Here is a 23,322-nt window from a genome sequence, read left to right as displayed (position 1 = left end):
CGTATCAAGGAGTTTTCTTTTCCTTTCATAATATTATCTCTAAAAATGCAAAATTTTGAAAAACCTTATATACGTCGATGAACAGTTCAAAAAGAAACTTACTTGTCAAATTTAATGAAAATCTATTGCCGCGTTTCGCCGTAAATGCGAAACAAATGCATACAGAGGAATGCAAAACCGTCAACTTGAATCACTTAAGCTCACTTCGCTCGGTCATTGAACCGGTCACGACGAGTTCAAACTTAGGTCTATCCATAGATACCGATTTTGAAGTTCGAGTGACCAATGTGGAAATTGGATTTTCTATTGAATTTTTATTATTAATAATATTTTGATGAATTCATAAAGGTTATATTGCACTTTGGTAAAATGTCTCAATATTCATTAGCCTAAAGCTGAGTTTACACCAAAGTTGATAACAAAATGTTTTTTCTCCATCCATAGATTCTATTAGATTGAACATAACTTATCATACACATGATGAACATATGTGTTTGTCAAGTTCCGTTTAATCTAATAGAATCCATAAAAACGGAAAAATAAACATTTTGTCAATAACTTTGGTGTAAACGCAGCTTAATGTTCCAAAATTGTTTCATGGGAAAGGCTACTTTGAATTCTTCTTCTAATGCCATACTCACAACCCTTTCACCTGAGTTCTCCTCCAGCTCTCGGAAATACACCGGCATTCTGTTGTAAATCTCAAGTGCACGGACAGGGAAGCTATTATGTGATCCAGTCAGTCTGGCATTAGGCAAATTCATGTCATTCCACCTCCTTGTGTTCTGGCTATGTACATGTCCTCTTTGCTGAAAGGTATGTTGGCCTCTTCTCAACAGTAACAGCGAACTAAACAAATAATGACTATAGACTGTCACAGTCTTCAGTCTCCTAAAAGATTGGCGCACAGTGCTCCAGCCCATCGGACGAGGTAATGATCATGAGAACTTTCTTCTGTAGGAGCTGGATTTTTCTGCAGCCGCCTTCATGACCCCAAAGCACAATGTCATGATTGATATGGCTGTGGAAGAGGTCATGGTATGTTGTAAAGAAATATGAACTCTTAGCTTGCACATTGTACATCAGATATGTTACTCTTGACAGTCTATTGCAGATCATGTCAACATGCCCTTAGAGTACAGATTAGATTCTGTGTCTCCCTCTTGTTCAATGCAAGTTTGTTCACCCGGAACCAATCACTAGCAACCTCCAACAGTTGGGCAGACCTGTGTTTTGCACAGCATCAATATCTCCATCCCTAAAAACTATGGATGTGTCATCTACAAATGGGGAGCACTTCCATCCAGCCTGAGGTCATTTATGAAGGTGAGGAAGAGGAAAGGTTCCAGGATAGTACCCTCAGGCACGCCACAGCACACATCATTAGCATCCGACACATCACCACCAATTGACACCAACTGTTCACGATGAGCCAGATAATACTTCAGCAACTTAAGGGCCACCCCTTCAACTCCTTATCTATCAAGTTTCTCTTAACAATATACAGTGAGAAACACATTCGAAGGCCCTGGTTACCCTCTGAGTGTGCATCCTTCATTGCTGCCAGCATCAACTCCATCAAGCTATGGACAGCATCTGTGGTAGAACGTCCCCTTTAAAATGTTATAATTCAATAGACTATGCAAAACTTTCTCATAAAAAGTTAAATTCAATCAAAATGTAGGCTTACTTGACTTTGCTTTATTCCATTCATTGCTTTCAAGCAGGATTAACATATTCTGAATACAGCATTAGTCAACTCATGAGGAGGTTTCTTATTTGCAGTGTCTATCATTTTCCAATAATTATAAGCTTAATAGCATTAATTTTGCAAAATTTTGAATATTTTTCATGTTTACAGCCAGCAGTGGGTGTTGGACAAACAAGATCTTGTCAGAGAGCGATCTCATGACTTGGCAATACTGACTGATGATGAATATCAAAAGATTTTCATATTTTTCTCAAACTGTAAGTAGAAGAAAGCATTATGATTATCAAAGTAGGATTTATAATGTAAACTTCTAAAATACAGGGACCGGCATATTAATCTGACGATTTTGTAGTAATTGTTGTGTTGACACCACTGTCATCAAAAAGGCGGGATTCTTGTACATCGACAGGTCTATTCATGCAATTTCAGTAGCCAGTATGTCATGGTCAAGTGAGCATCAAGCGTTTGTGATATTTTCACAAACTTTATTGTGAATATTTCAACATATTTTAAAAGAAGCTCGGTTATTTTAACACAGCGTTTATTTCGCAGACATTTCAATTTAAATCGACACGAGCCTGTTCCCAGTAGGAATACGATCTATTGGTGGGTGAAGAATTTTAGGAACACGTCGTCTGCTTCATAAACAAACCCAACAGGACGAAAACGGACTGTGAGAACGCCTGAAAACATTCAACACTAACATGGGAAGAGAAGCTCTATTGACGTTCACGGAGACTCACGGTCTCCATGACGTTCAGAAGCGAAACATGCTGTTGCGCCAGCCATTTCTGATCAAAGTGTACGACGATTTTTTCATTCCGACCAATTCCATCCGAATAAGATGATGTTAGTGCAACAACTCAATGCAAATGATTGGGCACATCGCAAAACCGCTTACAACATCATTCTCGAAAATGTCCACCAGGATGCCATTATTGTTTCAAGTGAAGAGGCACATTTTCATTTGTTGGGATATGTGAATAAACAAAATTACCGTTATTGGGCAGCCAATAATCCACAAAACTAGAGGAAGTCATTCAACGAGAAATTGAAGTAATTCCACACGTGATGATTGAGTGAGCAATGGCAAAATTCAGAATTAGCTTAAGTGAGTGCGTGAAAAGTAACGGAAAACATTTGAATGACATAATCTTCAAATAGAAAAGCTTTGTGAGTAATCTATGTAATTCACTGTAAATTGCAAAATTTTATCTTCAATTTGATATATCACATGTTTTAATTATACGGAACATACTTTGATTATTATCCCTCAAAGATCGTCAGGTTTTTATGTCGGACCCGGTATAAGTAATAAAATAATATGATTAGTTTCTATATGCCTTTTTTGATGTTATGTTTTGCACTAAGGCCTTATTTTCTATTGCCCAAATCCTGAACTATTTTGGTTGTGCATTCATCTACAATATCTTATTAATGATTTCTTTTTTATGAAACGCAATATTTTATTTACAATATTAGTATTATTAATTTATTATATTCATTCTTTACTAGTAGGTAACCCGTGCTCCGCGGGGGTTCAATTAAAAACTGAACAATGTGTGTCCTTTTACGAAACAAAAGTCTGGATATGTGCTTGGAAATGTTAATTGAAAATAGAAAAGTCTTCATGTAAAATTATTCTTAAATTATCAATTTTGTCTTAACATTTTGCAGTCATACAAATACTTGGAGAACAGCTGAAGCTGCGACAACAAGTTATAGCAACAGCTACAGTGTACTTCAAGAGGTTCTATGCTAGGAACTCGCTCAAGTGTATAGATCCCTTGTTATTGGCTCCGACTTGTGTCTTCCTGGCATCAAAGGTGGAAGAATTTGGAGTTATTTCCAATAGTCGACTGATTTCAACTTGTCAGACTGTCGGTGGGTTACAGGCTACTATTCCACTCCTTCAAAATCTTCAAAAGCTGTAGCTTCAGCTTCAAATTTCCAAAAAAATTTCATGAAAAGCATAAATTTTCATGAAATTTTTTTGGAAATTTGAAACTACTCGATTATATGAGACTTCATTGTTATTAATACCTAACATTATCGAGATTGAATGCTAATAATGTAATTAGTTATACATTCAATCCAAGTCTTTTATTAAAAAAATTAATTGTCATTTTTGTTGATTCTTGAAAGAAGAAAAAATTATTTTGAAACTATCAAGCCTACTTCTAAGCAATGATAAATTCTCCCTAGATCGAAAATGCTCGAGAAAAAACATATGTTATAATTATTATCAAACGAAAATCCCAATTAAATGTTGTAAATTTTCATCTGTATCTATCTAGTTGTTAGTTATTTTTGTTTCTGAATGTTCAAACACTGAAATTGGAATCATATATTTAGAATAGATATACATGCAATAAGTTAATGTGACTGGATGAATATTTTAGCTCCGACACTATATTATTGTGCAATTTTTCACCATTACCTAAAAAAAATCAAATCAGTTACTGTTTTGAAATGCTAGAAACCACACACAACTCTTACGATTTTGCATTGTTATTATTAATCTCGGTTTATTATTTTTTTTACAATAATCTTTTAGAACAAGGAGGTGCTAGTTTCGTCTACCCCAGCTTTTGGTTTGGCTGATCAATATTTCATAAGTAGTAATAGTCTTCTTTGGACTTCATGGTTATTTAAATAAATAGGCCTACTAAGATTTCAAATCATATGAATTATGAAAATAGATTTAATGATCTGTGTCGCTGCTGTGTCTGTCTACATACGTCTGTCTGTTGCCGTGTGCGTTAGCCTTAAGGCCCATAGGCTCATAGCCACCTCTAATACAAGGCCTTGGCCTACGATATTGCAACGTCGCAGTGTAGGCCTAGAAGGTAATACATGATTGGTGAAATTTTTTTTTTAAATACCAGCTGATCTTTCTCACCAGTCATGTATTACATTGTAGGCCTACACTGCGACGTTGAAATATCGTTGGCCAGGGCCTTGTATTAGAGGTGGCTATGATACAAAGCTATTGGGCAGTGTTATCTGTCTACTAACGTTGGCTATGATAGGCTTCATCTATGTTTAGGCTAAACGGAGATTGATCAGCTATTTGTTTAAAAATGAAATGTAACACACCATAGTAAACCTAGATTAGCTTTGAGCATAGATAGTACATAGATGAGTCTTAATCTATTCCAATTGAGAGTTATGTTTGCCAGTGCCAATTGAAAGTGAATGTTTGACGAATGTGTTTCAGTAAAGAACAAGTTCAGCTACGCTTACACTCAAGAGTTTCCATATAGATCGAACCACATCTTGGAATGCGAATTCTACTTGTTGGAGAATCTCGACTGCTGTTTGATTGTGTACCAGCCTTACAGACCGCTGCTGCAGCTGGTGCAGGACATTGGCCATGAGGACCAGCTGCTGGCTCTCGCTTGGCGCGTTGTCAACGACTCACTGCGTACTGATGTTTGCCTCCTCTATCCACCCTACCAGATTGCCATTGGTCAGCATACATTATTAAATACTTTCGAAAACTTATCACAGCATGTGTATGTGCATTGTTTTTCCACTATTGTAATTATTCACTTGATAATCGACATTTTGTGGGGCCGGACTCCTAAGGCTGGCCACTAACGGTAGAACATGCAAGCACATACACAGTCGACTTCCATTGTTGTGTCATCACAGCGAAAAGCTTCCAACTTACACATGAGCAAAAAATTTCGAGGTTATGTTTTTGACCTTTGATTTTTTGTTGTTTATTTTTCTTCGCTGCTCTATTTGAGGTTGAATTATCTATCATTATAATTTTTAATGTTTCAGTGGTCTATTAATTGTTATTGGTTGTTTATTTTATGTTTGAAGCCTCTCGCTGATGACAGCTGTGATTACACAACAATGTAAGTCGACTGTGTTTGTGCAAGGATGTTCTACCGTTAGTGGCCAGCCTTAGTGTAGTAGGTATTAACATTAGCCCAATTATGATGCGATTAGCATTTCCATTTGTTTTATATATTTTATTTAGCTATTTTTTGGTGACAATTAAAATAATACCTATATTGTTAATTATTAAAAATTGAAAATCATCAAAATTGAATTTTTCCTTTTTTTATGTATCTAAACAACATAATATTGGAAAATCAGAACTTCTATATTATTTTGCAAGCATCAATGTGACTGGACTATTATTGGATCACAATAATTATTGGATAGTTACTTGAATCTAATAGTTAAGGTAAATTGATGGTTATAATCTTGATAGTTGAGGTAATGATGAGGCAGCGTATCGACAAGAAATCAGATGTCACAGTTTGGATGCTCGACGCTTCCAAGGTTGATTTTTGCAGTATCTTATTCAATCAATTTAAATTCACTTTTCAGTTCTTCACTTCCAAAACCAGATTTTAATGCTCATTAAATACTATTACTTTATACATTTTTGTAATTATTGAAAGATGACACTTGAAGAAATAAAATATGAATATTCTACCGTATTAAATGTTGACAGAGAGATGATGGAATTCAACTTGATTATCATTAGACTCTTCTGCTTCTCCACCCTCAACGATGAATCAATTTGCTCAAGTTCCTCCTTCTCGACAAGTTCATATATTTTGGTACAATGTAGGAAAGCTTTGATACAGCTGCAGTCCTGCAGTTGCTTTCATTAGAAACTTTGCAATTAGAGGAAACTAACCCTATCACTGCTTCAGGAGTTTCTACTACTTATTAGAATGCACTGGGCGCACAATTTATTATTGTATCTCCAGAAGTCCATCCCTACCTAATATGTTGCTTCAATTTTGTCTTTTTTACAAAACCACTTTTGAATTTGATGATTAACTCTAAGAATGTTGTTCATCTGCATCACTAGTTGGTGGAAGGGATGCCATGTTGAATTTATATTTTAGAGACAATTTACCTAAAGCTTTCATGCATTCCAAATACCTTACTTCGTTCAAATTCTTGTCTTATTTATCGCGTCCTTACATCATCAATATAAATTTCTCACCTATTAGTATAAGAATGTGATGAAAAAAATAGGTGGACATTTTACGGTATATTGATGTAAGGACATTTATATCCTTCAGCAGTGAATTACATCACCAACTTCCATAGTAAACTTTTTCAGTTGTAGTTTCTTTACTTCTGATATGCAGGGAAATTCGGATAACGCAAGTATCGAGGTATCGTGCATAGCGCTCATAAACGGATCTGTTATAATTATAAGAACTTGGATTTTGGATTAGTATAGAAGATCATCTTGAAGCTCTTAAAATAGACTACAACTTTAATTTGTAACACTTTTTTGGTAAAACAATGAGCGTCCCTGATGATTAAAAATATAGTAAGAATTTGAAACTGGAAATTATAGTCAATAGCTTGTTGATAATAATTCTTGGTTAATAATTGAAAAATCTACATTATTCCTTTCTCTTTTACAAGAAAACTAATTTTCTCATCCATTTCCTACCTGCATCCCTTCTTTTCCAGTAATGGTGTCAGTCGAGTAGACAATCCAAACTTCTATTATTACTCAATTTATGAAGAAATAATCAAGTTCATGGATAAGTTGTGGCATGGATAAAATATAGTAGGCTTTAGTAGAAGAAGATATCCCATGGTATAGGTCAGGTCGTTCATGTTTCAAATTTCAAGCAGACGTTTTTTTTACTCAAGCCGATCACTGTAGATCAATGTACCTAGAATACAAGGTAGTGGCCACGAAAAGATGCGCAGTAACAAAAATCCAAACCAGCTGGTCGGTGTGACGTCATTGGTGCTCTAAAAGTCTATTCTTCCTATATTTTCAATGTTAAATTGAGCAACTTTGTAAGTCTTTTTCTCAAAAAGTACATAACATATCTTTTTGAAGGCCTTTTTAAAACAAGAAAGATGGCATCTATAAAAATGTTCTTTGATACTTGGATCCTGAATAATGGCTGATTGAAGTTTTAGTTTTTGAAGAAATGAGAGTTATAACTCAAATATTCAAAATGTTAACACCCATTGTGTGGTACATCATTTTTAAGGCATTTCTAAGACAAGAAAGATGCCATCAATAAAAATGTTCTATGATAATTTTATCCAAAATGGCGGCTGATTGAAGTGTTTTAGTTTTCAAAGAAATAATTGATTAAGTTCAATCAGCCACCATTTTGGATAAAAGTATCATAGAACATTTTTATTGATGCCATCTTTCTTGTTCTGAAAAGGCCTTTAAAATAATTATCGTATCACACAATGGGTGTTTACATTCAAAATATTCGAGTTACAACCCCTAAGTCACCCCCTTATGAGGGGTTGAAACTCAGTTGTACGTCAAAAGGTGGAGTATTCGACCAATAACTTATCCTGTAAGTTACAGTATTATATCTACAATAGTCTTCAACTTATTGAAGGGTTCCCATACATATCACTCACTCTGTATATTCGCCCTTATATTTTGTTGTAGTTTCCAATTAAAGAGATTCAACCAGAAAACTATTTTTTGATAAAGTATGTGAAAGCCATAATTTTCCTGAAAAAAATATCCTCCTAAGGGATTATGCAAGATGTTCTGTTGATTCTACATATAATATACAGTACACAGACAAGATAAAGGATTGTGAGAGAAATAATATTATAGTACAATCAATGTTTTCACGTTTTTAATTCCTTATTCAATGTTCAATTTATCAAATGCATTAGCATTGAGTAATTGAATTACAAAAGAGCCTGGGAAAGCATGTTAATTTTCAATAAGAGAGCAACAGGTATTCGATGTGCAGGCTCTTACAAAATCGATCATTCTGAAAGATCCAGCCGTCCAAAAGTATTGAATTTCTAGAAAAATTGAAGATAAATATTGTATGATTCGTAGGAGATGTCGATGGGACTTCTAATATCACCCAACTAGGTTGATTTCACTAAAGATGAAAACTCGGTTTGAGCGGCAGATGATTTTTGTTTGTTTAGAACCAACTGACGCTTAAACCTATTTTTCGTTCTGGGGAAATTGGGCCTAACTCCTTCGAATGTAACATTGGTTGTTACAGTTTAGTTTACAGCAGCAAAACTATCTTATCTGGGTCAAATTTAGTTATATAAATCTCAGATTCCTCTTAGTTATTAGTTTGTTGATATAATAATTTTTGTTATTATAATAATAGAACATGTAATTCTTTTTTCCAGGCTGTTTGCAAATCGCTTGCGTCATTCTGCAGAAAGATCTTAAATCCTGGTTTGCTGAACTGAATGTTGACATAGAAAAAATACAGGAAATAGCTCGCTACGTAATAAGTCTGTTTGAAATGTGGAAAACTTATGACGAGAAAAAAGACATTCAAGCATTGTTAGCCAAAATTCCTAAACCGAAGACTCAACCAAGCAGATAGCCTGAGTGAGAATGCTATTAAAAAATTATATCAATGATAATATCATAATAATAATAGATGCAACGATAATGGTTAGAATACAATACAACGGTTGTTCTTAGATCAACCTTATGGATCTTTTGATACGTCTAGTTTTTATAGTTCTCTCCTATAATAGGCTACGATTTTTTATAGAGATTAAAAGGCAATGGCCTTAGTTCCTGACTATTGAAAGCATACTCTTATAAATTGGAATTTTATTCTCTAAGGGCCGTTTGCACAGTCAAAACTTAAACTAAATTTAATCAGCTGTTGGCTTAAACTCAAAATGAAACACATTATAACATACGATACTTGATACGGATTCAATCCAGTTTAAAATGAAATTTAGTTTAAACTGTCACTGTGCAAACGGCCCTAATAGTAATAAATTGTAAATTCGTCATATTCACTGTTAGCTTTATTAGTTTATTATATTTCGGAATAAAATTTTTGACTGAATTCTAATAAATAATTATTTCTTAATTTCACCCCGTGAAGGCAATTTTATTTGCTTTTGAATAATTTAGAAATGTGTTTGTCGTATATCCTTGTGAGAATTTCAAGGTAACATAATGATATATGCATTATGGAACTTGAATAAATTATTCTTACAGATAAGATGAAAGTAAAATTGAAATAAAAATTACAATTTGGTTAAGAGTGAACAAGACAATAGAATGTACAAAAATTTAATAATCACATTATATACAAGTTTTAATTCAACGGTACAAATTAATTTGCATTTCTCATAAACACAAAGATCTATCTATTGGAGTATAAATATTTACTTACAATTTAATAAATTTATATAATACTAGCGTTATCAACAACTTAGAACAGACTAACCTCTCTGTCAAAAGAACTTTATATAAAAGCGCAATAAAAATAATTTATAAAAATAAGGCTACAACCATATCATATCAATGTAAAGAAATCAATGCTTTGATGATAGACCCGCAGCTGCCTGAATCAGCAAATATGTCGATCGAAACACAATAGTTGTTCTTGTTGTTTGAAAAGTTGTGTTTATAATAATTATTCGTCCCGAAACTATTTATGAGAGGCACACTGATCTAGTCAAATTGTTTTTTGACACACAAGTTGAACCAGGTGTCAAACAAGGCCACTGAAATTTCTCTACTAATAAGGATTTCGAGACATAACCAACTTCTCCATGTTTTTGCCATACAATCAACAGTTTGTAAGACTAAAAACAAATCACAATAACACGCTTAGAAGTCTTGAAATAATTTGATCGAATCAAGAGTAAAGTTGAGAACACGCTACTTTTAATGTTGAGCATCGAAATGTGCTGAAGGAGTTGGTTGTGTGAATGTAGCATTAAGTCAATCAATTTTGCGCGATTTGCGCTTGCGCGGAGCCGACGGACTCACGTCGCTGGTGCTGGTGATCTGCGAGTCTGGGTCCTCGTTGGCTGAGTCAGCTTCCGTCTCCACATTCTCTATTTCTTCGTCCACTATCTCGTCTTTAGCCAAGTCATCATCCTGTAAATAGCAACAATACACTCATATACTGTCTTTAAATACGTCTAATTGTCTACAACAATAGAAGGTGGTCTGGTTCCCGAACAAAAACCAATACAGTTGAATCACTTCAAAAACTACCGGCCAGAACTGATGCGTAATTGCAAGGATCAATTTCAATCATTTGTGAAAAAAGAAAGATTACAAGAAGTGAAATACCAAGTAATGTCATTAAATACATCTTTCTCAATGCCATGATATGCATACCAACTAAGAAATAATACATATCCCCTCATTCCAAGCAAATATTGTTGACGCTGTACACTATGATCATATGATGACCCCAGGCGCTAAAGGGTTAATATAAAAGCAACCAAGCGTTTCTATCATGACAATGCTTTAAGGATAAGTTATACTCCACTTGTTCACGATGATTATCATTCGAGTTCATTCAGATGAATTTCTTCGATGTCCTTATCTCAATTCTACCAACAAGATTTTCTCTTGTAATTTGTAATTGTTACAATTAATTCTTAATCAATAATTATGAATAATGCTACATTACGAGGGTAATTTTTTCAAGTTCCGATCACATAAGGTTTTTTTATGTGAAACTGTATAATTTGAGCATAGCTATAACAGTGTATGACACGTCAATTGAATAATTGAACTACATCTAGTTGTCACAGCCCTGAGGTCACAGCAATTTCAAAATAATCATAACATTTATGTAATAATCGTAACATTTTATGAATAAGATACAGACAAACTCAAGACATGACTTGGATGACACCGCTTCCAAACTAACGAATAGCTCCAAAAAAATAATCATAGCCCACTGTAACTCATTGGGCGTAACCATTTTATGAATAGGGTTATCCAGATGCCTCAATTTTCACGTGAATTATGTTGAAAAACATTCATGAGTGTAATCAACTTATAGTAATAAAGTTATTCTTTGATATACATTCGTCTTCTATTTATGGCCGGCCAATCGAAGGTTGAAGAAAAAAAATGACCCTCGTAATATAAACACTCTAACCGAAAGATCGGTCTTAAGCTAAGTTAACACTATGTAGCTGGAGAGCTACATTTTCTTCTCTGCTATATAAAATTTGAGCTACATATAGCTCTGCTATAATTAGATTTAACGCTAATTTTATGTGTAATGCTAATATGCTAATTATATGTAGCAGAACTATATGTAGCTCTGCTACATAGCAATTTTTGTTCATAGCAGAGCTAGATGTAGCTGCTCTGTCCTTGAAGGAAGTGAATTTGACGAATAGAGACAAAATTATCCAATATCTTCTTTTTCTTCTCTATGCTGCCATTACTTGTAGCAGAGCTACATATAGTTTTCAATAAACCAGTATTTACTGCTCAGTTCCCAGCCAGATGCCGAAGAAGAAGGTAGCTCTTGCAGCAGCTGCTGCTTTCACCGCAGCTACTGTGATATTTTCAGCACAGAAAAGAGAAAGAAGATATTGGATAATTTTGTCTCTATTCCAGTCAAATTCACTCTCCATTATTGCACAATAATATATAAATCAAAAAGAAATGCTCGCAATGCGCAGTAACCTACTAGCACTCTGACAACAAATGAGTACAGTATATCTGGTGTAAACCCTGCAGGCACTAAACAGCTGCAAACAGCAGTAAACAGCTGCGGCAGCCTTCCTTCAAGGACAGAACAGCTACATCTAGCTCTGCTATAAACAAAAATGGACATATAGCAGAGCTACATGTAGCTCTGATTCTCTTTGATGTTTACCGAAAACTTTGGATAGCTCAATTTCTGCTATAAAGCTGAGAAAATAGGCTTAAAACTGCTATATAGCAGATTTCCAGTGTCACTTTTTGAACATGTAACAGAGCTATATAGCTCTAATTGCTCTGCTACATAGTTTAAACCCAGCTTTACAGACACCATGCTAGTTTTAATTGTTGTTTTGTAGCATCCCTGTGCGCCAGAGGGCTCTGTCATTCATAATACCTTCCTCCCACCCTTTTCTTGCACTGACAAAACATTTTTCAATCAGTCAATGCTGTGTCCTCGTGAATGACAGTCATTTTTCTAAAACCTATTCGGTCTGCTAGACCGGATCTTTCGGTCTACGTTAGAGTTATTGAGCTTGACAGACCGGATCTTTTGTGTAATGTTAGTGATTTTACTCCTATCCATTTAGAACTTGCTGTTATTTTTTTCTAACTTTGTGGTATTTGATATTCAATATTTATTATTTTAGTATAATATATATTGTTTCTAACAAATTGGATGGTCCAATTACATCAATAGATGAACCTACTAATAAAAAAAAACTTTTCCCCCACCAATAAGTGTTCCAAAACCTAACTAACAGAACACTAAGTGAACAGAATACAACCATAATGCTTTTTGGTGCTGATGAACTGTCCAGTGATGAAAATGTTGGAAATAAAATAGACTATTCCGATGCAGATCAAGATTTAATTTTGCCAAACAACAGGAATGGAAATTTTACAGATTCTAACACTGATTAACCTTTGGAAATGATGGAGCTGACGGAGCAATTGGTTGATGAGTCTCATAATGTTTTTCAATAAGCAAAAAGACTGAAGAAAAAACATGCAGAAAATGTAATCAAGTAAATTATATCGGTCTCTGAGACCTCATCTTTCAAGTAATGTTATGGAATTCATCTTTCTGTAGGTGTTAAAAATAAAAGCTCCATACAATACATTTGAAAACCTGTCGCAATGTTCTCAAGTGTGGTTTCAAGTTCTATTCGATTTTACTTTTTGTGTAGTTGAGAAGTTTGATTTTGTAGTTTATTTTTACTTGATTAAGTTCAGTTTTTCGATATGGCCCTTTATCTCTGCAATTGAGATTTCTATCATTTTTACAACAAGGATATCGTGCACTTGGAAAAATGAAATGAAGTCAACTTACGGTAGTATCTTCTTCACTTTCGCCGCCTTTTCCAAGAGGCTGTTTCTGGAAAGTGGACGATGATCCTTTTGGTGGATAGAAAATGTCAATTATGCACACCAGCAACTGAAAATTTAAAAGAAAAACGTTTTAAATCGGGAAGAGGTAGAGTGCTAGTTTCTATAAAACAATTGACCAACATAAAAAAATATATATATCAAATCGAAATATTTAAAGTTTTTTGCTACTTGATATATCGTATTGGCTATTTTATTTATTTTTCATCTACGGATGATGGAAACAATGGCCCTGAGTTTGTGCTTGGGTGTTTTAGGTGGATTCTGAACCACCAGGTGATTTTTCAGCTAAGATCAGATCAAAGACCTAGAGCAGATTCCTTTTTAACGAGAGTACCGATTGCACGGCGTCCATATAATATAACATTGATTGAAGAAAGCTCTCTGGGCTTGATGACGACGATGTTACTGCGAAGATCCATCTCAAGTTAGGTAGTGAGTTTTAAAAGCATCTTTGTTATTTCAAGTTCTTTAAATTATGAGTAGTATTCATCTAATAGGAACCATTATTAATAAAATATAATTTGATTGAAATTGAATAAAAATGGAGTCTGATAGATGAAAACATTAGACAGAATCACAGTGTATACGTCCGAAATATTCAAATACGTTTCATTTAAGAAAATGCTTTCAAGGTGAATCAAGTCCAGTTAACCACACTTGAATAACATATTTACAAGTATAGATTGAGATTACAAAGTAAACAAAAGCATTACAAGGTATACAAAGTACACTTTGAATTCTATTGTGTGAGAGAGATATATAGCTTACCAAACCAAGGAGCGCTCCCAGTATGATGGTACCAACAGCAAAAATCAAATAAGATCCCCACGTTGGCAGTCCATAGTCTTCCATTAATCTTGTGTGAATCGACTGAAATAAATCATACAAAATGAATTTTATTAATTATTTTTTTGATATTAGCTAAACTGATAACATACACTGTAGACTGTGTGTGATGATTTTGAGAACGACTTAATAACTGGAATTCAAAGGTAAATTTGATAGTAGGTAGGATGGTAGGGTATGATCACATTGGATGCGTACATGTCAAGTGCACGAGTGGTCGGTCATAAATGACCAAGAGCGCAGATGAGAAACAAAATCTGGAAAGAGCAATAAAAGAACACTCACACTGTACACGTGCACTTGCTGGTTGGATTCAGTGTGAGCAGCTACAGACAACTCACAACGAGTTTCAATGGCTGTTTTCAGATGTTTCCTCGGCTCATGCATGATCTGACGTGCACTTGCGCATACAAGCATCCAATGTTATCATACCCTAAGAATCTGACTAAAATTTAAAATGATTCTTTTTTAGAGTAATAATTTGATCAGCCATCTTGGATTCGGTTTTTTCTAGGCTAATTGGAAGGTGGCCATCGATACGTGATTTCAAAGTTGAAATGGCAAAGCCGTAAACCAATAAACGGTTAAAATTCAAATAGGCCGACATTCACTTCACAATAGGCCTACCAAAAAATCAAGCAAATGAGTGACAAAATAATAGCATTAAATATCAGACCTACAAACTTTATCGTTTCCAGTGTCATCAAATATTCATTGAAATACATCTTCACATATTCAACACTTCGAAGAAAAACATATGTATGGTCGGATTTTCAATGAAGGCTACTTATTTCTGTTATGTTTGCTAATAATCAAGACCAATTATTGGTATTTCAAATGTGAATATGTCTTCAAATTTTGTATTGGAATCATGACAAAACTTTATGACCACAAAATTTACGACCACCTTCCTATGAAAATAAAGTTCGTTTTATATCCTATAAAAAATGAAGTCACATTCAAAAAGCGAACCCACAGAGAGGTCGCATTTTCAATTTGAGTAGGATCCTCAATCACACCTAACGTCAAATGACCTTTTTATGTGAAATATCAAACCTCTCTCAAAATTGTTAGAGCTTCAAGACTGACCTGGATTCTTCTTCTTTTGGTTCCTTCTCCTATCGGAGGTTGGAAATCATCACGGCAATTTTCACTTTATTGATTGCAGCCTTGAATAGTTCCCTTGAGTTGCAGCCATACCATTCTCTTAAATTACGCAGCCAGGATATCCTTCTTCTTCCCACACTCCTCTTTCCCATGATCCTTCCTTGCAATATAAGCCTCAACAGCTCATACTTTTCACCCCTCATTACATGACCCAAATATTGCAATTTTCTTCTCTTTATAGTCGCAACAACTTCACATTCCTTTGCAATCATTAACATTACATCCCTATTTGTCACTTTTCTTGTCCATGGTATTCTCCACATCCTTCTATAGCACCACATTTCAAATGCCTCGATGTTTTTGAGGTTTGACTTTTTTAAAGTCCATGCTTCCATGCCGTACAGCAATGTAGAAAACACATAACAACGCAGCATTCGTATTCTAAGTTCTAGTTTAATATCTCGGCTACACAGAAATCTTTTCATTTTTATGAACACCTGTCGTGCTATTTCCACTCGTCCTTTGATCTCCCTGGTCTGATCGTTCACTTCAGTAATCCATGCTCCAAGATACTTATATGCTGTGACTCTTTCAATAGGTGTATTGTCCACTACAATATTAATTGGCACTCTCTGCTTTTTCGAGACGATCATGCACTTGGTTTTCTTAAGATTCAGCTTCAACCCATAGTAATTGCTGTAGTTATTCACATTTTCCAGTAATTGCTGCAACTCATTCTCACTTCCCGCTATCAGAAGTGTGTCATCTGCATAGCGTAAATTATTAATAATTACTCCATTTATGGAGAGACCAACATTTTGCTCCATTAAAGCTTCTTGACAAATGGCTTCACTGTAGGCTAAACATTAAACAAGAGTGGTGAAAGGACACATCCCTGACGTACACCACGACAAATCCTCATCTCCCCAGTCATCTCATTCTCAACTCTGATCTTTGCTGTTTGATTCTAGTATAAATTGGTAATTATGTTAATATCTCTACTGTCAATACCTGACCTGGATAAGGGGTGGCAAATGTGAACAAACCAACCAGCGCTGACGATTCAGACTACTTTATAATAGACTTAATTGAAAAAGTCTGAATGATTATATAGTTGAGTTAATTGACAATACTGTAGTAGAAAATTGACCATCTTTGGAACGTGGACCTTCCTAAAGTCTGTGAGATAATACTTTTAACGTGGCTCTTTCTCGAAGACGGAGATGTCTGATGCTCTATCCTCCACTAGTCACTCCCACTACCTAGCAGCATTCTAACGCGTCGCGCCAACACTCCCCTCCAGCTATTGCCTGGCATTGGTCCAAAATTGTTTACTGGTCAGCAGGTATATTGGTTTGTGTGATTACGGAGATGTGTTCATCACAAAAACTTAAAGCTAAATGACACGGCACATCCAAATGTGCGCAGGATGGCCGTCTCTTTCTATGCTGCAAACTGTGGAAGGAGGAATGGGTTTCTCCTCTTCATGTTAAAAGTAATATCTCAAAGACTTTAGCATATTTTTTAGACTTTTTGGAGTGTCATTCAAAGAGGACGAATCCAAGATAACTAAATCATGAGAATGTGAATGAGACTAACTCTGAGCAATTGTGACAACTTGAAGAAGTAGGAGATGACAGACATCTGGATCGAGGCCGGTGACTTCCAGCTGGGAATCGCTTCGACCGTTTTCCATTTCTTGTCTTCGACAAACGACATCAACGACTCTTTGTCCCTCGGACCACGGTACTGACGAAAATCACCCTCTTGCACACTACAACAAATAAAACATGTTAGTTTAATTGATCATCATTTTGCATATCACAGTATGTATTAAAAATATTGTAAAGATGTTACGTTACGTAGACGAGAAATGAAAGGTCAGATTCCTTTGACACAGAAGTTGAGTTTTTGGTTACGACTTGTGGAGATCTGATTGCATATATCCTCCAGGGGACGGAAGGCTGATTGCCTCTGTAAAACAACCATCATTACCGTCAAAATAAAAATAATACATGATTGTAAAAATCTTCAACTGAGCGAATTTCTGAAACAAACCTGTAAAATATTATCCTTCTGTATACGTTTTCATATTAAAGGCATTTTATGATTGTTAAATTAAGTAGCCTACTTCCACTATTATTATTTTAGTACACAATATTAACAGAGTCAATGTAATAATATCAGAAGAACATTTGAAAAAAGGTTTTTGAGTATATTCATAATAATTCATAACTGTGTTGTGTATCCATTCTTATCCACTAGTAATTTGAACTTTGAATTAACACTTTTCAAGTGGAAACATTCATTTTTTTGCATTGACGACGTTTTAAACTGTTATGGTTTATCTGAAGATCATCACTCAGGCTGAGTTATCTGAAGATGACCCAAAAAGGTCAAAACGTCACCACAGCTAAAGTTTTTCTTCTAATTTATAATTCATATATACAACATTAATTTAAACCTCAGCTAAGCCTATGGGCCAGCATTTGAATACTTCTTTTAAAAAATAAAAATTAGTTCTGGGCAATTAGTTTTCGTAAAAATGAAAATCCGTTTTTAGCGTACTTATTTTAGGTAGACCTATTTCGAAACCATGTTTAATACGCAACAAAATTGCCAAATTTGAAGGTTCCTTGTTCAGTAGATTTCCAGTCTGCTGACAAGTGAGTAAATAAATTATTCATATAAGGAAACAAATAAGGGGGGCCTGTTATCTCCATTCTTGTAAATAAATAATTACCAATTCATTTCAATAACTTATACAAATATTTTATCAAGAGCAATCATTTTGAATATGTGAACACATTCTCTTTGTTTAATATAAAGTTAATCAATATGATAGAATATGTTCAAGTTATAATATTGACTGACTGGAATATGGTTGGTAGGGCGGTGACCATGAACCGTCCACTGAGGCCGGGCGACGTGGTGACATCGACCTGGCCAACGCTGATGCCCAACTCCTTGCTCCATGACGAGAACTCCTCCCACAGCGGCTGCAGTGACTTGCATGCTGGACACCATGGCGCGTAGCTAACACACAAATCGCATTCATTTGTCAGTTGCCAACAATAAATGCATTTTTTCAGACTAAATGTAGAGGCAATACAGTAGGCCTACATATTTTGCAAATGTTCCATTGAAATAACGCTTTTGATGAATTAATCAGATACCCAGCAAATAGAAACTAATGAGCTACACTATGACAACGTATAACAATAAAATTGTGGAAATATTTGGCATATTGAGGAAAACATTGAATGATGTGGAAAATAAAATACAGATTATTTTCCAGTTTTTAAAATTATGAACATATTCATTTTCATGTGGCAACTATTTTACATAATTTACATTGTAAGCCAAATTTTACGGAAATGCTTCCTACATAGTCTTTCTACATGTATGTTGTACTTACTGGCAAAATAATAGGGTTAGGAGCGCTTATTATTCTTTAAACTTCAAATAAAATTCTTTTAGTAAAGTTAGATCTTATACTAGGCTACAGCCAGCTTGGATGAAATTTCAAGTTTGTCTTCAGTCTGAATCATGTCTCAGTAAGTTAATTATATAGTTGTTTCAACCAAATCTGGTAAAGCATATAAGTTAAGGCTTAAAATTACAGCCTACATTATAAAGCAAATACTTAGAATTAGCCTATTTATCTGGTTTCCAGAATGGACCTTTGAAATAGTATCAGAGAATATTTTTTTATTAAAGAATACTATCAAGATACTTTGCTTATAGAAATAAATACACCAAAATGTTACAAACAAACTTAATTACCTTCCTCTTCACCAATACCAGCAATGCCGGATGGGTTGCGTCAAGAGTTTAAAAAATCTTAGTTCTATGACTAGCAAAACTCATAAACCTAGCTTTGTAATTCATTGGATACTAATAGGCTACATAATAATTTAAAATATAACTTACTATCCATTATTCTACCTAATAGCCTAGGAACAACGGTTAGTTTTAATTTTAAATGGATAGATAAAAGCCTAGCTTACTTCAGTTTAAAAATAGTAACTATCTACATGAATAGGTATCAATTTTCAATCAAATAGGTACAAATTTAAACAGAATCAAGATTACTTGAATTTAGATAGCTCAACTACACAAGTGAGCACAGAAAAAAGTAGAGAAGAATTAGAAATTGATAAAAATAATTACGCTAATAATAGTCTCTAAAACACTATTTTTCCTTTATTATATAATTTGTTTTGTTTAAAAACCGATTGATGTAAAATATGTAATTATTTTAATAATATTTTATAATAGCCTAAAAGATTTCACCAAAAACTGTGGTGGCCGGACAGGCCGGTAAAATTTCACTGAAACTTCATCTTATTAGGCTTCTTAGCAAAGAATAAAAGTTTTTGACAAATATTTATTTTGTAAAACAAAAATATTGACCAGAATATGTTGATATTTAAATCAGTAAACCTAAGAAAAACTATTAATTTTTGTGGATAAAACACAACAGTAGCACATTCATAAATAATAGAAAAACACCTACACGTTGAAATTAACATCTTTGTACTTACAACTCAACCATCCATTCACCAGTTAGCATTTCATCCCAATTGTCTTCATTCAATTGTACTAATTGTGATTTTCCATAGACGCTTAGAATATTAAAGAAAAATATCAATAAAATAAGTAACTTTATAAACCTCCACAACACTGCAAAGGCAGCCATGTTTAGAATTGACGAATTATTGAAATAATTATTGAATTGCCAAATGCCAAGTGCAAACTGCTGACACCTGACTCCAAAAAGGAATTGGGGATAGAGTCAAGATATCAAGACGGCATGTTATTATAGAGCTTCTCTCAGCGTAACCTGTTTTGACACAATCAATTACTAAATTCTAGACCATAAAGTTTGACCATTTGTAAAGTTGTACTCGCATACAAAGCTGTTACCGCTCAGTAGCGAGGCTCACGTTACAAAGGCATAATTTGATTGACAATGACAATGGTATTGCTATCCCTGTCTATCATTCAACAAAGCAGATAGCGCTATCTCTATTGTCTTTTAATATAGGATTGATGATTAATGAACAAAATATTTCATCTTAATTATGAAAATTTATTATAAAATCATTGAAAAATAGAATTTCTTGTTTAATAAATTATAATTGATTATTTTAAACAAGAATTAATTAAAAATAATATTACATCAATGAACCTGTATCAGCTACTGTATATAGAGGGCATTGACAAGATAAAGGTTTGGCAATTTAGTTTTCCTATTTTTCTCCACTGCTATTATAATGTGGACCTCACTCACTGTATAAGGTTTATTAATGGTTTATTGATGTAATATTATAGTTCATTCTCGTTGAAAAAAAATCAATTACATTTTATCAAACATTAAATTACAATTTTCAATAATTTTATAAGGAATTTTCATAATTGAAATAAAATATTCTGTTAAATGGTTATAAATTAATGTGTGTTAAACACATTATAGTAGGTATGTTATAATGTTAATGTTACTATAATAGCATGTAATAATTTTACTGTAATAGTGTGTGATTCACATTAAAAAGTTCGAATCTGACAAAATCGGTTTCTGTCATTGAAAGAAGCAGATAGCCATTTTATTTTTTCTTTGCATTGTTGGAAAATAGTTTTTGGATTGTAGTAAAGTTCACGTTATAATGGCAGTGGAGAAAGATAGGAAACAACATGTCGAATCTCTGTCTTGTCAATGTCTTCTATAAACGGTAGCTGCTACAGGATTATTAATGTGATATTTTAGTTCATTCTTGTTTAAAATAATTGATTATATTATATTTATTTATATAAATATATTATATTATATTTTTATATTATATTATATTAGTATTATATTTTTCAATAATTTTCATAATCAAGGTGAAATATTTTGTTGATTAATTATTAATTCTAGATTGTTGACAGACGATCTGGCAAAAGAGCAAAGCCAGAAAGACATAGCGCTATCCGCTTTGTTGAATGATAGACATGGATAGCAATACCATTGCTAATCAAACACTGTCATTATAACGTAGACCTCACTATAGAATGGAAAAATATGAAAATCCAAGAGATTAGATAATATAGGCCTAGTGGATTATTTAATCTCACTAATGAAAATATTCAATAAATAAAATGAATAAATTTAACCATGTAAAGAAATAATTTATTTGTGGATGGAATAGGCCCATATGAGATAGAATTGATCATATCAACCAAAATGAGCAATAAATTATAATTGAATTGAATTTATTGCCAAAATCACATAAAAATACTCGTACAATACAATCACCAAAGTATGCAATATACAATTACCTACAAATAGACATTTATTGTAACTTGCGACACAATAATTATCAATGTAATATTCGGCACTGCCAACATAAGAGTCCTTGTGTTTTGGTAGTGAGTTGCGGTTAACTTAATCTGCTTCAATTCTAGTAAAGTAAGAAGAGATATTCAAATAAATTTAAATAGAGCGAAAGAAAGTATTACACCAATATACAGAGGTCTCAAAGGCTCAGAAAAAAATTAAAATCTTAAGAATAGTACATACTAATTATGACAAAGTAGTATCCAATTGACCACTGTGACGTCTTGATGCCATCATGGAGTGAATCTTTCACACAGGGAATACATAAAATAATACAATAAAAAAATTCTGTAAGATGATGTGGGAACATTATACCTGGTTCAAGAACGTGAAAATAGAAAAACCATTGCTCAATGTTTTTAGTAACAATGCATGTTGGATACAATATTATACTTTATACAACTAGTTTGAAGAATATGTTATGCTCAATCCAATAATCTATGCTTTTGCTTAAATAACGTGTCATTTGTTTATCTATAAAATCGTTTGGAATTTTATTTATAATGTAGCTACAATAATAAGTAAATTGATGCCTGCATATGGTTAGCTTAATGAGTTCTTTGTTAATCAATCCTATTGTTAGGACATATTGTGTAATGGGGTGTAATGTGTGCAGGAAAATTAGAATTATTCTTATTGATATGGAGTATTATATTGTTCATATAATTCTGTCTTATTGTAGGGACCTAGAATTCAAGAAAAATTTCCCTACTAGGATAGAGTCGAGGTATTTTTAATGCTGCTCCTATAATATGTTTTTGTAAGATAAATAATTTCTTCAGATTTGTATCATATGCAGCTCCCCATACTTCATTAATATGTTGAAATAATGAGTGAGTGTATGTAAAGTGAATAATACATGAGATATGCTTGAATTACTTGAGCCACAGCTATAACAAACAGCACAAAGTAGAAGGTATTTCTCTTCTCTGTGCATACAGTAAAAGGCAGTGGCAAGGCTGAGAAGCGGCAAAGCTATATATGTCCTAATTCTTCCTCTCAGATTATAACATGAATATCCCTATAGACAACAAAAGCTGAGCTGGACTGAAAATCACAATACTTGATTCAGTATCAATGTAAGCATAGTAAACTTGTATTTTTACAGATCCCATGGAGCGTTTTTGCATTGGTGGCGGAAGAGTCGACAGTGCCAGAAGCTCTTTGATCGACTGATTCTCAACACAGCTCAAGTTAATTGATTCTCAAACGCAACCCAATCACCTACACCTGACAAGGTAGCTCAAAACCATTCACTCTCCTAGTTCGATCATCAAATTATCCTATTTCTCTGTTTCTTACTTGAACAGATTGAAAAGTCTCGGTCCACAGTTGATGTTTTCAATGGTTTGCTGACTGTGGGGGGATCTGCCAAAAAGGTTTTCTGGATTTAAGCCTCAGTGGATTTGGCCAATCCAGAAGCAGATTTTTGTAAAT

General features: G+C 33.9%; 2 protein-coding genes across 2 annotated transcripts; one reads left to right on the top strand and one right to left on the bottom strand.

Annotated features, from left to right (window-relative positions):
- Positions 1 to 1,861: 1,861 nt before the first annotated feature.
- LOC111059765 (cyclin-C) lies at positions 1,862 to 9,547 on the top strand (the record flags this gene model as incomplete). Its single annotated transcript, XM_039423479.1, is given in 4 exon segments — positions 1,862 to 1,968; positions 3,389 to 3,595; positions 4,932 to 5,183; positions 8,855 to 9,547. Coding segments are annotated over 4 exon segments (769 nt in total), but the record flags the coding sequence as incomplete, so codon positions are not given.
- A 206-nt stretch (positions 9,548 to 9,753) lies between these two features.
- On the bottom strand, positions 9,754 to 20,533 carry LOC111059766 (thioredoxin-related transmembrane protein 1). The gene is made up of 6 exons (XM_022347391.2): positions 20,054 to 20,533; positions 18,381 to 18,542; positions 17,106 to 17,280; positions 14,322 to 14,423; positions 13,495 to 13,599; positions 9,754 to 10,583 (listed from the first exon to the last, which is right to left on the bottom strand). Exons 1-6 carry the CDS (start codon positions 20,206 to 20,208, stop codon positions 10,425 to 10,427), a joined length of 858 nt encoding a protein of 285 aa, XP_022203083.1. The 5' UTR covers positions 20,209 to 20,533; the 3' UTR covers positions 9,754 to 10,424.
- Positions 20,534 to 23,322: the final 2,789 nt, after the last annotated feature.

Source organism: Nilaparvata lugens, chromosome 3, assembly GCF_014356525.2.
Source record: "Nilaparvata lugens isolate BPH chromosome 3, ASM1435652v1, whole genome shotgun sequence".
NCBI classification, from domain to species: domain Eukaryota; kingdom Metazoa; phylum Arthropoda; class Insecta; order Hemiptera; family Delphacidae; genus Nilaparvata; species Nilaparvata lugens.
This window is presented reverse-complemented; position numbering and strand designations above follow the sequence as displayed.